Here is a 15413-nt window from a genome sequence, read left to right as displayed (position 1 = left end):
TTAAGTACATTAGAAGCCAGCTTAAACAACCAGTGGGGCACTGGACAGTCGAGGTGCTAAAGGAGCACTCAAGGATGATAAGACTATTGCGGAGAAACTAAATGAATTTTTTGGATCGGCCTTTGTGGATGAGGATGTGAGGGAGATTCCCAAACCTGAGCCATTCTTTTTAGGTGACAAATCTGAGGAACTGCCCCAGATTGAGGTGTCAGTAGAGGAGGTTTTGGAACAAACTGATAAACTAAACAGTAATAAGTCACCAGGACCAGATAGTATCAGCCAAGAGTTCTGAAGGAACTCAAATGTGACACTGCAGAACTACTAACTGTAGTTTGTAACCTATCACTTAAATCAGCTTCTGTTCCAAATGACTGGAGGATAGCTGATGTGATGCCAATTTTTAAAAAGGGCTCCAGAGGTGATCCCGACAGTTACAGGCCAGTAGGCCTGACGTCAGTACCGGGCAAACTGGTTGAAACTATAGTCAAGAACAAAATTGTCAAACACATACATGAACATAATTTGTTGGGGAAGAGCCAACATGGTTTTGGAAAGGGAAATCAGGCCTCACCAATCTACAAGAATTCTTTGAAGGGGTCAACAAACATGTGGACAAGGGGGGATCCAGTGGATAGAGTGTACTTAAACTTTCAGAGAGCCTTTCACAAGGCCCCTCACCAAAGGCTCTTAGGCAAAGTAAACTGTCATGGGATAAGAGGGAAGGTTCTCTCATGGATTGGTAACTGGTTAAAAGACAGGGGAAAAAAGGGTAAGAATAAATGGTCAGTTCTCAGAATGGAGAGAGGTAAATAGTGGTGTCCCCCAGGGGTCTGTACTGGGCCCAGTCCTATTCAACATATTCGTAAATGATCTGGGAAAAGGGGTAAACAGTGAGGAGGCAAAATTTATCAGAGAGGTGGCCATGTTAGTCTGGATTTGTAAAAGCAACCAAGAGTCCTGTGGCATCTTACAGACTAACAGACGTATTGGAGAATGAGCTTTCGTGGGTGAATACCCACTTTGTCGGTGGCAAAATTGGCAGATAATACAAAACTACTCAAGATAGTTAAGTCCCAGGCAGACTGCGAAGAGCTCCAAAAGGATCTCTCAGAACTGGGTGACTGCTCAACAAAATGGCAGATGAAATTCAATGTTGATAAATGCAAAGTAATGCACACTGGAAAACATCATCTCAACTAGACATATAAAATGTGGGGTCTAATTTAGCTGTTACCACTCAAGAAAGAGATCTTGGAGTCACTGTGGAGAGTTCTCTGAAAACATCCACCCAAGGTGCAGCGGCGGTCAAAAAAGATATATATACACATACAGAGAACACGAAACAATGGGTGTTCCCATACACACTATAAGGAGAGTGATCATTAAGGTGTGTATATAGTGTGTATGGGAACACCCATTGTTTCATGTTCTCTGTGTGTATATCTTCCTACTGTATTTTCCACTCCATGCATCTGATGAAGTGGGCTGTAGCCCACAAAAGCTTATGCTCAAATAAATGTGTTGGTCTCTAAGGTGCCACAAATACTCCTGTTCTTTTTGCGGATGCAGACTAACACGGCTGCTACTCTGAAATCTGTCATAAGGAAAAAAGTCATTCAAATTTCAGGCCTGCCAAATCAAGAGGGTTCTTTATGGGCCTTTCCACACTGGACTTTTAACTTCATTTGAACGCTTGACATTTGCACTTGGCTTTAGCTCAGTTCCAGTTCAACAGGGTTGAAACAGGGTTTGGGTGGGCAGCATAAACCAGACCAAACTGCTTAGCGCCATTGCCAAGGTGGGAACACAAAACACCGCAGGGAGCTGTCCTCAGCTAGGCACTTACAGACAGAGAGACAACTCTGCAGCATTTCGGCAATGGAGGTCCTAGTTTCCAGCCTACCTCAAACAAGGATACCCATAGGAAAGGCACACACACCGCAAGCAGATGCAAAGGGTCTCATCACACCTTAGGTTTCACTGTATGTTACATTCTGAACTTACATGTTCAGCATTTGCTTTCTAACTTTTTATTGGAAAGCTACATCAAGATGCTCATGCCATGTGAGCGCAGCTCAAAGCTCTATTGCTGGGCAATTTCTCTCAGCAACCACAAATCTCTACACACCTTTAGCAGGCTAGGACCATGACTTGGAGCAAAACGCAAAGTAAGTGGGAAGAACAGCGTAACAGAGACAGGAAGAGCTACTAAGGCTTGCTCTCCACCCCCAACCTCTCCAAAGAGGAGATGGAGACATTTTGACGCAGAAAGGTAATAGCTGTGATTCAGGGCTGGCTCTGGAAAATGCCTAGGCTCCCTGGGTGTTAGAAGCCAAACTGTCAGACACAAAGCCCTAATGCACTGGCCACTTGCAGAGCTGCTGGAGGTGCTCCCAGAGTTGGAGACAGCTCGACAGACTCTATGCTCCAGTGGAAATCTCGGCCATCTCATGGCTGCCACAGACCAGCCACTTTCCACCTGCAGCAGGCGTTGTGCGTTCAGATTCAGAATGCTCCACGACACAGACAAGCCACAGCTGCATACGAAAGAGCAGGAATTGCTCCTGCCAGCAATGAGTAGGTCAAATCTGCTCATCTACCCTACAAACCCTTCTCTCAGGACATGGCCAGCAAAGTGTCATCAGCACAGAAGGCAGCTATCCACAGCGCAGCAAACTGCTCCCCAAGACGCACGCTACATCAGCATCACCACCCATCCTGACGTTGCCTCTTTCATAATCAAACATGCACCTCTGGCTACAATGATTTGAAAGATTCCAATCAGCTTTCTTATGATTTTGAGAAGAGGTCAACATACCGAGAGAGAGAGCTGGGGGGCAGGGGAAAGGTGTCCGCAACCATCAGAACTTTCCTGCAGCCTAAATACACCGGAGCCACAGGAGAGGAGGGAAAGGAAGCTAGACTCAGTCAGGGGGACTGCAGGCACATGTGGGTACATGCTACTGGCTTCTCAACAACTGCAGCTCCAGCTGCTCTGACAGTACCTGAGTCTCTCTTTATTTTCCAATTCAGCATAACTCTAGCAAAATCAGCCTGAGTGCCTGGGCTGGTCTCCACAGGCTGACCAGGAGGCTTCTGCAAGCATCACATTCAGCAAATACCTGCCAAACAACACAACTGTATCACAACGTGCACTACAGCATAACCCACAAACACAAGCAATGAGGTCCAAGCTCAGTAGTCACTCGGGGTGGAATTCGCCCCTCTGTGCACAAGGCCAGCACAACGCCTATGCTCCACAGGGCCTAGCTAGCAATGCTCTGAGGCCTGAAGTAGGATCCAAGTAGTAGTTAGGCCTTATGCTGACCCTCACTCCCTAAATCGGCCCATTGGGGCAGCCCACATAGACTGTAGCTTAATGCACCAATTTCTGCACTGCCTCCTAGGCCCCAGGTGGAGGTGCTGCCTTAACTCAGAATCTCTCTGCTTGTATGTCAGCCATGAAGTACACTGTTAAAGCTCTCAGACAAAGCATAAATCCATCCACCTGAAGGCCAGAGTGTCTGGCTGGACCCATCTGCTCAGCAAAGCTGTGTGTGTTAAACCAGGGCCTTGCTCCTTCCCATCTCTTCTTCTCTGCCTGCTTGATCCTGCAGCGAAGGGATGGCATTTCATTCATGTCCACTGCAGCAGGCTCTCCAGTCACAAACGTTATCTAAGACTCTGCTGTAGGATGAAGCAGAAGAAACCAAGCTGAGGGGTGGAGGCAAGTGCTAATTCAAAACACAAATATCTGCCAAGTGGTTGCACAGAACATGCCTGGCCCAGGCAGCTGATACTTGCATGTCCCATTGTGCTGACTCCATGAGAAGGGCTGCCTGCAGTTAGTTTATCGCTTGTGGGAAGGAATATCTCCATTTTTGAAAAAGGGGAGAGTGGAGGGAGGGTTAGTTGGTTGTTAATTATTCCAGAGCTATGTACCAAAAAGCTATGCTTCCTGTAGGGCCTACCCAATCAAAGCAACAGGCACTACAAGAGTGTACACAGTACATGCTCCCAGAGTTTTCCTGCTGCCATCTCTTCCGAGGCCCAGGTTACAATGCTGACATCTGTTCTCATTTAACTAAGGAGTGATTCTGAACAGATTTAGCTAAATTGATGCAATTTTGTGTGTGGACATTCTGATTTAAACCTGGTTGATTATGGTTGCAAGTTAACTCACCACAACCAGTTTTAAACCAACGGAAGGGTCTGCACCAATGTAACTCCTCCTGTTCAGTATGGATATAGACAAGCCCTGCGGAACAAATGGCAGCAAGTGCATCTGGGACCCTTCCCGCCAGGTGACACATGGGTCTCCGCCAGAGATGCCCATAAGCTGTCATCCTGCACTGAAGACACTGCCTGTACCTCGTGATATCACCCGCTGCACGCAGACCTTTGGCTCACCCTTTGGATCCTGAAACCATTTTGTTGTTCCCCTGGCAAGGCAAAGACCCCAGCAAAACCTTGGCCCACCCAGATGCTCAGAACTCCAGTGCAAAACGAAAGGCAAGGCCCTTTGCTGATATTTGCTATGAGGATGATTTGCATTACAGAGAGCTCCCTGTCTGACAAGACACAGCAGGTCTCCTGCAGCCCAGATCTCCCCCCCAAGCTGGTCTGAAAGCCACCAGGATAAGAGTAACATTGGGAGCCCAGGCCACTTCCACATGAGCTGAGGGTCAGGTGCTGAGAAATGCATGCATGGCCCAGAGACCGGCTGCCTTTCCTCCCCACTCTAACTCAGTACCAGGCAAACATAGCCGTTTGGCTTTTACTTGGAGAGTTTCCTTGAACACACTCTCCACTGAAAGAGACTTCTTAGATTTTGTCGGTTTCTATTATGCTGCACATTTCCTTAGGACTTCCTACTCGTTTCTGCACCATAAACATCTGGCAGGTCATTTAGCAGCTGATCCTACACGGCTGGCTGCATGCTTTACAATACACATCCCTTTGGCAGAAGTCTGAAACAAGGCCAATCTTTTATTCTTTTTAGACGTAAAAGGGTATTCTTGTACAGGCAGTTGGAGGTAAAATGTAAGTGCATCTCTCCGTGTCAGAGGCTGGCTTAACTCTTCAGGTCCTCGCATTCTGGGGGGCTCTGCCCAAACTTAAAATGACCCTGTCAGAACGAGAAGCTGTTAGTCAACAAGCCAATTTAGAGTGTAGCTGGGTGGCCACTGTACCAGGAAGCAGGATATGGGCCACCAAGGCATCACATTATCGTCTACACAGCACCACAGTGCACTTGGTACATCATAAACGATGCATTGCGATTTATAAAACACACCTGTCCCACCCTGTGGTATACATACGACACTACTTCAATAATCCCCCCTTGGGAGACACCTCCATATACCCAGAGCGGCTCAATGTGGCTACACTAAAGCACCCTTTCTGCAAGGCAGGACTATGGGGATGCCGCTGGCGGTCAGCAGCAAAGCTTATTTCCCTCTAGGATCAGACTACTATATGCAGAAACATTCCCCACTGAAACTACAGGAGACATCTAGACCTGGAGCCACCACACACACATATGGCTCACAGCTGCAGAACAGGCTCTGAGCCAGGCGCCTGACACTCCAAAACCTCAGCACCTGCCAAGCTCCCCGGCTCTCTGCAGCAGCAGACACGCTTTGGTTTGTTGTGTATCTCCTCCAAACCAGCTTCAGGAAACTCATCAGAACCTCCCTGTCCCACCAGCCTCATTCCACTCCCCTCCACTGCTCATGTGAGCAGAGCAAAGCCAGACTCTGGAAAGGGATTCTGCTGCGCAAAACCAGTCCTGCCCCACACTGCTAGCACCTTCCTGGGTTGTTGAACCCTGACCCTCATTTAGCTTCCCACCAGGGATGCTGTTTGTTTTCTTTATACACGTCCCTCCCTGGGAACAATAAAACCAAACTAGTCAGCTTCACTTTTGTTCACACACAGGTTCTCATGCCCCAGCCCCGCAATGCCAACACACTGGCAGAGGAAGGGTTAAATCCAAGCAAGAACACTGCTTTCATTACACTCTAAACAGGAAAATGCCAGGATTTGATTTCATTTATTTATTTTTACACAAAGCTACACACTGGACTTAAACCACTAGATCATGTCCCTTTAAATAGCTTATCCTGTTTTGCAGGGCTAATTACCCAGGAGGCTCTCAGCTCTCCGGGGTCACCAGGAGCCGGAATTAGTGAACCAGGCACAGAGCACAGCCACTCTGGAAGCAGCACAGAATGTTATGGCAAAACTAACCCTTTGCAGGTGGCATTTTCTATCAACCAAACAATAGGTTCTATCAACCATGCCATAAGCATTTGCTCCTCTTCATCAGGGATGTAAAAGGTTAACTGGTATGCAATAGTCTTACCGGTTAACCTGCCTTAACTGTTAACCCCGGGTCGGCCGGCCGACCCTAGCTCCGCCGGCAGGATCGGCCCCAGCCTCTTAATTGGTTAACTGCTTAAATGACATATTTTTAATCGTTTAAATGGTTAATTTTTTAGATGGTATTTACATGAAAGCCTGTCAGTATTTAGTATCTGGATGACCTGAACAGCCAGAACAGCAAGTGAGCAATCTTTTCACTTTCCTTTAAACAGCAACAAGACACTCAGTTATCTGGTACGTACAGCAATCCACTCCCTTGTTCAAGGGATTCAAAGGCATTACAGAGCTGGGCTTTCCAAGACTGCTTCCTGCAACACAAAGTGCTACTGGACCCTGCAGAGCTACCAGGAAAATTTACTGTTCTCCGGAAGAAACAAAAAATCTATTGGCCTCCATTCCACAACCAAGATTCTAGTGAAAAAACTAGGGATTTTACTTGCTTCCCCCAGTGAGCGGGCAAGAGGAATTTTGCATGGTTGTGCTAGAAGGACACAATGTTTTCTTAAGGGCATGTTTACACTAGAAAATCTCATTTCAGTTTACACCTGCCCTGGCAATGTCAAACATGGCTTAGCACTCAGTGTAGACAAGGACCATTCTGCTGAAAGTCATGTCAGCTGGTTGCAAACCAGCTGAAGTGCAATGTTAACTATGACACATCTCTGCCCACACAATGAGTGAAACCTGGCTAGGCCCTGGCAGGTAGCAAAGCTAACAACTGTAGCCAGGGCAGCTCTGTTCCCATCTGACCAGCACCTTATATCCTCCCAGTCCTTCACACCACAGGCAAGGTATTTCCAAGGCCCGACTCCAACATGTAATACCTCCCCAGGGGGAAGAAGAGAATTCAAATAGGTCAAGAGATCCAGATCTCAGCTACTGCAATGGATCCAAGTCTGGGTCCTACTGGCCTGTGGGAATGAAGAACAGCCTTTAACTGAGGGAACCTCTGACCATATTCTCCAGTTCCCCTCCCCTGGCTCTCTGCACATCAGAGTATATGAGCTAAGAGACTACATGTGTCACCACAGAGAAAATGGGTATGAACCCTGTGGTTCTATTTCCCCACAATCCACATACAGCTAAGTAGCTGGCTCACTCCACAGGCCTGAATCAGGCCCCAGGAGCAGTCCAGGATGTTACATTTATAATGCAGGCATAAGGAGCACCAAGAACAGTGTCTATATAGAGATCTACCCCAGGGAGCCCAGGCAGACCCTGCAGGCTGCTGTGATGACTTGCCAGGAGTCCAGGGCACCAGTCTGTGGAACACACAGCTGACCACAGAAACTATCATCAATATGATAAAAAGAAATGCCTGCACGAGGTGCCAGCAGACACACCAGGACCAGAAGGCTCTCTCCCACCAACAGCTGTGTCACAGAGTGTGGGGGAGACAAGGCCCTGCACCCCCGGCTTCCTGCAATTCACCGGGACTCTCAGCCAGCCAGTAAAACAGAAGGTTTATGGGGGGGGGGGGGGGCGGAGAGAGAGGCCAGTGCCCTGTTGGGAGGCCAGAACCTCATCTGGACTCCCCTCCCTTTTCCCAGCGAGCTCCAAACTGAAACTCCCTCCAGCCTCTCACTCAGCCTCCCCCCGGCTCCTCCCCCAGCCTTTGTCCAGTTTCCCAGGCAGAGGTGTCACCTGGCCTCCAACCCTCGTCCTGGGTTCTCATGTTATGTGCTCAGGTATCCTCCCTCAAGGAAAGTCTCCCATCCCCAGTGCAGACAGTCCCAGCAAAACTCCCCTGCAACCTTCCCAGGCCAACACTCCCCACTCAGCATTCAAAGACCACACTAAGAACATTCCCACTTCGTCACAAGCTGCTCCGAGTTCTCTTTTCAAGGGGCACCTCTCAAACCTGTGAAGGGCGGCGGTGACTGGCCCAAACACACACATCCGCTCCCCAAAAGTCTCCAGCAACACCAAGCAAAGACTTTCAAGCTGCTATTACATTAAATTGCCAAACCTAAGCTACGCTGGGGGCCATACACTGACACCATCTCCCAGAATCCACTGCTCCTCGCTCCCTATTCCTTTCAGATGGGAAGAGCTTAGGGCACTGCCCCCTCCCTAGTCACAAACCAGTGCCCATGTGCGCCATCCCCCAACCTCAGAGCTGCCAGGGGAGCAGAGCTGGCTACCCCCAGGGCTGGTCAGCACTGCACGAACCAAAGAGACGGACACGCTTTAGCAACGAGCAACAGCAATGGTGGCTACTCACATCCAAGGCCGCTCTGCGCAGCCCCTCGCTGCTCCTCAGCCAGCAGCGGCTCAGCTCGCTCAGCTCCAGGATGGGCTGCACTTTCAGCCGCACAGTCTCCCCTGACTGCCGGATCATCTCCACTATCTCGTCTCGAGATTTGTTCTCCACATTCCGGCCGTTGATTTCCACCAGCCGGTCCCCCGGCACCAACCCCAATGCCAGGTCCTTGGTGCCAGCACCCGGCTCCGCAAAGTGTACCACCCGTCTGTACACTTGCCCATCAGGGGCCCGGTCCAGCATGGTCGTGCGACGCAGAGAGAATCCAAAGTCACCAGTGTTACGCCGCTGCAGCTCCAGCTCCCGGGGAACTGGGGGCTGGGGCGGCACCACGATGGGAAGCCTCAGCTCAGCAGCAAAACTTTTGCTGACCACCTCAGGCACCCTGGCTCGCAGCGCCGATGATGAGGGGGCCCTCAGGTGGCCCATGGGTGCTCCCTGCTTGCTGAGCTGAGTCTCCAGCATGCGCACCTCCACCTGCGGGGAAGGGGCTGCAGAGTGCTCGGAGGGCGTGGAGGTCTCCGAAGCACTCTCGTCCCGGCTCTTCTGGGAGAAGGAGAACCTCTTGACAATCATTTGGGAGTTCTGTTTGGCCAGGGAGCCGAACTTGGCCGCCCGCTGCAGGACTGAGCCCTTGAAGTTGGTGTCGTCCACCTTGAGGTCATCACTGGAGCTGGCTGTGCTGAGATGGCCCGAGTCCAGGATCACGCTGCCTCGGTTGCTGTCTGAGTCTATGTCAGTGAGGTGCAGGTCTGAGCCACTGGCCACCTTGATGGGAATGGGGTTGGAGATCTCCAGCCGGGACTTGGACTCTCTCTTGGAGGTGCGGCTGAGGTTGAAGAAGCCCCTGCGCAGGCTCATCTCCTCCAGGCTCTTGAGCTCGGCTGCAGACATCCGCTCCTTTTTCTCCTTCTTGTCCTTCTTGTCCTTCCTCAACCCATCTTTGTCTTTGTCCTTTTTCTTCAAGTTAAACATGTTGGAAGGGCTTCAAAGGGCAGAAGGCCGCTGAGGGCTAGCGGCAGCCGCTCTACAGCCCTGGATCCTGCTGCCTTTTTTGCTGGGTCTCCTGCTGCACAAGCAAAGAACAAAAACAAAACATCTTGTTAGCCAGAGGAGCTCACGCAACTGGCACCTCCCAACTCCCCAGCCTGGACCTATGGCCCAGCCCCCCAAACCCAGACTCTGCTGCTCTCTGGCTCACGCTGCCCACTCCCCACCAGGGCACATACCAGGCTATCAGCCCACGGCTCCTCTGATGGCAACAGGAGCTGCACACATGGGTCGAGGTGTGACGAAGTGGGACTGCTCTTAATGTTTTCTCTGAAAACTGTTGGGGTGCCTCAGTTTCCCCTTCGCATTTCTTAAGTCTCTAGGTGGTGGGATAAAGTCCAGTGTGCATAAATGGCCAACACTCTGTCTCCTGGCAACTAATGGCCCAGGCCCTTCCCCCCTGCAAGGGGATGCTAAAGGTGGGGGAGAACAAAGAGATCAGGTGACCTCCTGGCCCGGGAAAGAGACAAAGGCCAGAAAGAAGGGTCTGGATGGGGTTTTGAGTTGGGAACTGGCTGGGAATGAGGAGTGAGTACAGACGTGAGTGTCTGGCTCACTGCCCCCCAGAATGGACCCGGCCGAGGGGTCCTGTTCTCTGTACCTACAAGCTCTGTTTTAGACTGTTCCTGTCATCTAATAAACCTGTTTTACTGGCTGGCTAACAGTCACATCTGACTGTGAAGTGGGGGTGCAGGACCCTCTGGCTTCCCCAGGACCTCGCCTGGGCAGACTCACTGTGGGAAGCGCACGGAGGGGCACATGCTGAGTGCTCCAAGGAGAGACCCAGGAGGTGAAGCCGGGTGAGCTTGCCCTGAAGTCAGTCTGCTCACAGACAGGAGACTTCACCAGAGTCCTAACTGGCTTTGTAGGGAACAGTTCTAGAGCATCGCCCGGGGGACTCCGTGACACAAGGGCACAGGGCAGCCCACCTTTTCCTGTGGCCTTTGAGATAGACATGCCAGCGAAGCCATCCCAGGGATGGGATTCCAAACACCTCAGTCCTAGGAGGCCTGGTGTTAAGCAAGCTACCGTAAGCGTTCCATGGGCTCACAGACAGCCGCAAGTGGACAAGGTCCCATGACACAAGATACATCGTTCGCTCCCTATGGCCTGACCCTGGGAGGCAGCGAGCATCTGCATCTCCATTGGACTCAGGCCCCGATTAACAACCCCAACTGAGACGCCAAGGAACAAACGAGCCACTGGGACCAAACACCCCTCACCCCAACAACAACTGGATGAAACAGCATTCCACACACCACCCCTTGCCTCCTCGCCCCGGTGCACAGGCGGGGCTGAGGAGCATGGGTGGAAGAGGCAGAAAAAGCTCATCTCCATGGCTGTCAATCTAGCAGCCTCAACAGCACTGAAGATTCTTCCCAGTAAGGAGAGGATGCGGGTGTCCTGCAGAGCTTTGTGTGCAGCCCACCCACACTCCTCCTGGATGCCCGAACACAGCAAATGACCCTCTGCCAGAGAGAGAAAACATCAGGACAGGGTTAACAGAAGGCTCCTGCATACAAGCTTTTCTGCCCTCCCCTCCCACTCAAAGGTAACAGTACTGGGAGACCCAGCATGGCGCATCACAGGCAGAAGAAGTTGGACGTCAGAGGCGGACAGAAAAGCTTCTTCCAAAGACAATTTCAGATCCCAAATCAGCTCAGGTCACATGGGCACATCTTGAAACAAAATCCCCTTCTTCTGCCCCCATCCCTCTACCTGTCAAGACCTGAATTTCCTCCCCTGCTCCCTCACAATGGATAGCACCACTAACCTCTAAAGGAGAATTTCCCATGCATCCACCCCTGCTGTGACTTAGGCAGGGCAGGCCAGCAGCTGCAGGGGCATGCAGGTCTCGCCAAGTAAAAGAAATTGCTTTTCAGAGGTCTGATTTTACTTGCAGGTTTAAGCCCGCACAGAGATTCCCTCCTTGATACAGGACTGCATACAGCCCATTCTTGCTTTGCTGTAGCTGTAAGAGTCTCTTGCTCTCTCACTCAAAAAGCCCCTTGTTAAAATAAACAGAGGCTTTGTTAGGATGGGGAAAGCCCTGCCCTAGGCTTCTGTCCTGCGCCTTTCAAAAAGCAGCAGTGCCTCTTTCCCTCTGTCACAAAACCCCTGAGCACTGAGGCCCCTCCCCTGGCAGTGACCCAGAAGAAAGGGGATCTGGGCTGACAGCAGCAGCTAGTTGTCCCTGCCTGGAGGAAGGGAAGCTTCCTGCAGGGAGCACGGAAAACATAGCCCTTACTAGTCATTTTTAATTTTTATTATTATTATAATAATAATAAACAGGATCCCGGAAACTCACAGCCCTCTGAGACAGTGATAAGTGTCTAAAATTAGCCTCTGCAACACAGAACCCGTGATGCTGCCAGGCGACCTCTAGGAACAGTCGCTCTTTCATTCGGCTGCATCTCCCTGACTTTCAGGGAGGTATCCAGCCTGCTGCAAAGACGTAACAGACACATGAACATCCTGGCTCACTCCTTAGCGAATCAGTCCCAGCTAGAAGCAAAAGTCCCTTCCAGGGCTACTGCTTCAACTGCCTTCTCCAGGGCTGCCACAGCCACAACCACAGCCACAGCCAAAGAGGAATTGCTGCATTACTCATATAGGGAGGGTTATTTCTCCTCCTCTTTTATGGGGGTTTTAGACAGCACCCTGATAATAGCATACATCCAAAATCAGTGGGCCAACAGGTTTGAGCTATTCTATGTGCCCAGAGCCAAAAGGAAGTCCAGACAACACCAGAGGTGCACGCTCTGTGGCGTCACAAAACCCTACCCTGTGATCACACCCTTCGCTGTCAGGTAAGAGACATGGCTCTCTCAAGACAATTCTTTCCTCTTCAATATTGCACACACAGATTCTGCCCAATTACACGCCAAACTCCACTGTGTGATTTGTTTACAAAAACAAGACAAAATCAAATAGCTGTATGGAAAAAAATGGGCGATATAGACCAACAACTACATGTAAATGTAGCAGGAAGTCACACAGTTAAAGAAATTACCCTTACAACAATGTATCTGATGGGCGAATACTCCAGATTGTAAATATCTGCTTTCAGAGCTGTCAGTTCATGTGCTCTGAAAAACAGAAGCAATTTACATAGCGCGCGCACACACACACACACACACACACTCCCCATTGTGCTGGGTTCCTGAGCTTCCCCTTCTGGCTGTACAACAGCTATAAGGTGAATCCTGGCTGCATTGCGCTGCACTGACACCAAGGACAACGCACGCACAAGGCAGGACAAAGAGCAAGATTATTTCAGCCCCATTTCAAGGCACAGCTAACACACAAAACCAAAACTCTGAGCTTGCCAAACACAAGAGACACATCAGGAGGCCCAGGGATGTCAATTAATGCTGGGTCAACACTGGAGAGCACCAGCAGCAGCATTTTGTCCCTCCAGAGTGCCTTCCATGCCTCCTACTAGCTACTACCATTAATCTGCACTGCCTTCCTGTGGGCAGGAATTGTTAGACCCATTTCACAGATGGGAACACTGAGGCACTGAGCAGAGATGGGAATTGCCCAAAGTGGCAAAGCTAGAATGGAAGCCAGGAGTGCCGAATCTCACTCCACCACTAGACCAACACTGCCTTCCTTTTGTTTAAGTATTCATTAGTTAAGCTTTGAGCAGGGGATTGGACTAGATATCTCCTGAGGTCTCTTCCAACCCTGATATTCTATGATTCTTGGAATTCTATGATTCTAAGTACTGAGCACCTTTCCTCTGACTCCTGAAACCAGCAATAGAGTAAGGCCTTGTCCACACTTGGAGTTATTCAGCAATATCTACTGCATTTTAAATAACACCCTCCCTTAATCCAAATTACCTTTCAAATGTAGACAAGCCAAAGAGCAATTCCAGCCTGCGAGTCTCTTGTTTAGGCACAGCAATGGCATGCTCCCTGCTGGGCAGTCAAATGAAGAGCCACAGTCCCTGCCTCAAGGACCAGCTATCCATGTACAAAGTGCTTTTCCTTTGACCCCTCACCCTTTAACAGACCCTTCGGCCTGGCAAGTACAGAGCTCAAGGGTGAGGGGAATCTGGATTCCCAGCTGGCAACGGCCAGGACAAGGCAAGAGAAAGAGAAGCAGCTTGTCGATGGTAAGCTCCGGCCCCCAGGCTCTGCCGCCAAGTGCTGCCAGGGGAGGAGCTGGTGAAACATGTCTCCTCCCAGTACCGACCAGCCACATGGTCACACGCCCACACAGACAGACACAAGGAGCCCGGGACACCCGCCCACAGCACATGCAGCATGGCAAATACCTCTGAGAACTCTTGTCACACGCTGAGAGGGTTACAAGGCCAAAAACCACAGTTTGGCTTCACCACTGTGTTCACCTGCCCCCAGCATCCTGCTAACTGCCACAACATTGGAGCCTTCATCGGCCTCCTCCTGCAGTGCCCGCCCTAGGTCTGTGCAGCGGGGGGATCATTTAAGGTTTATTCTCTGTGCTGGATTTGACACCAGAACAGCAACTCTGCACATGTGTGCAGAGCACACAACTGCTCCCTCTCCTACTTCTGCCTCCTGGCAAGAGAGCCAGCGAGGCACGCTGGAACCCGTCACCTACGCCAGCCACACCTCTGCTCTGACGATGAGAGCGGCTGCAATTTGCTCTTTTTATGATAACTAGGTGCAGCCCTGGAGCACCAAGAGAGCTGCCAGCCTGGCTCTCAGCTGTGCACACAGGGCATATACCACAGTGACGCAAGCAGCAGGGTGACTGGCCAGTCAGCAGAGCTGCAGAATGAGGGCAGATTACACACCAAGGGGCTACAGCACGAGAAACAACAATCTGCAGGGCGTGAGAATAAGCAGACCTGCCCTCTGCATGCTTTAATCGATCCTCCCCCATTGGTCTCCCCCTTATTACACTCCCTGAGCAGCTACACAGCTGTGAACCCTCACCTACACCTCGCTCACCCTCCGTTCCCACCACCCAGACCGCAGGGGAGACGCGTCTGCTTGCTCCAGACTGAACCAGGCCACATGTCAGAGCAAAGCACCCAGCAATTCCAAAGGGGCCCACGAGACCACCCTCTTTCCTCATCTCCTCAGGCACCTCCTGTCTCCAGGCCAGGCTTGTGCAGCACTGGCACATTGCACCTGGCTCAGGCAGACCAGGGGGCAGATCACAAACCCCCGTTCTTATCCCACCCCAAGGGTAAGATGGGCAGAGAGTACAGGAGTCCAAGCAAGGTGCTGCTGGTTACACAATGTGACCCCGAGCACACAGCCCACGGGGGCAAAGCCTCTGGCAAAGAAATGAATGAAAAATGGAAGCAGCAGTGGATGCCAGCAAGGCCCCAGCCAGGCCCTGCGTTTACAATAGCAACATGGAATCTCCTGTCACTGGCACAGGCTGCTTTGGGAAGGGCTCTCACTCACCCCCAGGGAGCGGTTCTCCTCACACACCCCAGCCAAAGGCACAGCGATCTCCTGGAACCCTTCCGAGAAGCATGACTAAGCCACCTGCCCAGGCTGAGTGTGTGGCCTGGGCAGGAACACACAGGCCAAGGAAGGAGAACTGACACTTGAGATTGTTCACAGCACAGTCTGAAGAGCACGTGTATTTCCTTTGCTCGTCTGAAGCTGTACCCGGGCCATGCCGGCTCTGTACTGAACACGGCAATGTCATTAGTCCGTTGACGTCTGCATTCTTCCAGTGTGTGGAGCACGAGAGTCCCTTG

General features: G+C 51.0%; 1 protein-coding gene across 11 annotated transcripts in view; it reads right to left on the bottom strand.

The window, feature by feature from the left end:
• MYO18A (myosin XVIIIA) overlaps positions 1 to 15413 on the bottom strand; it is a 135481-nt gene that overhangs the window by 110080 nt on the left and 9988 nt on the right. For 10 of the 11 annotated variants that reach the window (XM_050929253.1, XM_050929252.1, XM_050929254.1 and 7 more), the window contains exon 2: positions 8612 to 9719. In XM_050929253.1, the coding sequence (XP_050785210.1) occupies positions 8612 to 9625 (1014 nt within the window). In that variant the 5' untranslated portion in view covers positions 9626 to 9719. Of the gene's footprint in view, positions 1 to 8611; positions 9720 to 13548; positions 13823 to 15413 lie in introns of those variants that run through there. The other variant, XM_050929238.1, reaches the window with a different exon arrangement.

This window comes from Gopherus flavomarginatus, chromosome 19 (assembly GCF_025201925.1).
Source record: "Gopherus flavomarginatus isolate rGopFla2 chromosome 19, rGopFla2.mat.asm, whole genome shotgun sequence".
Classification (NCBI taxonomy): domain Eukaryota; kingdom Metazoa; phylum Chordata; order Testudines; family Testudinidae; genus Gopherus; species Gopherus flavomarginatus.
This window is presented reverse-complemented; position numbering and strand designations above follow the sequence as displayed.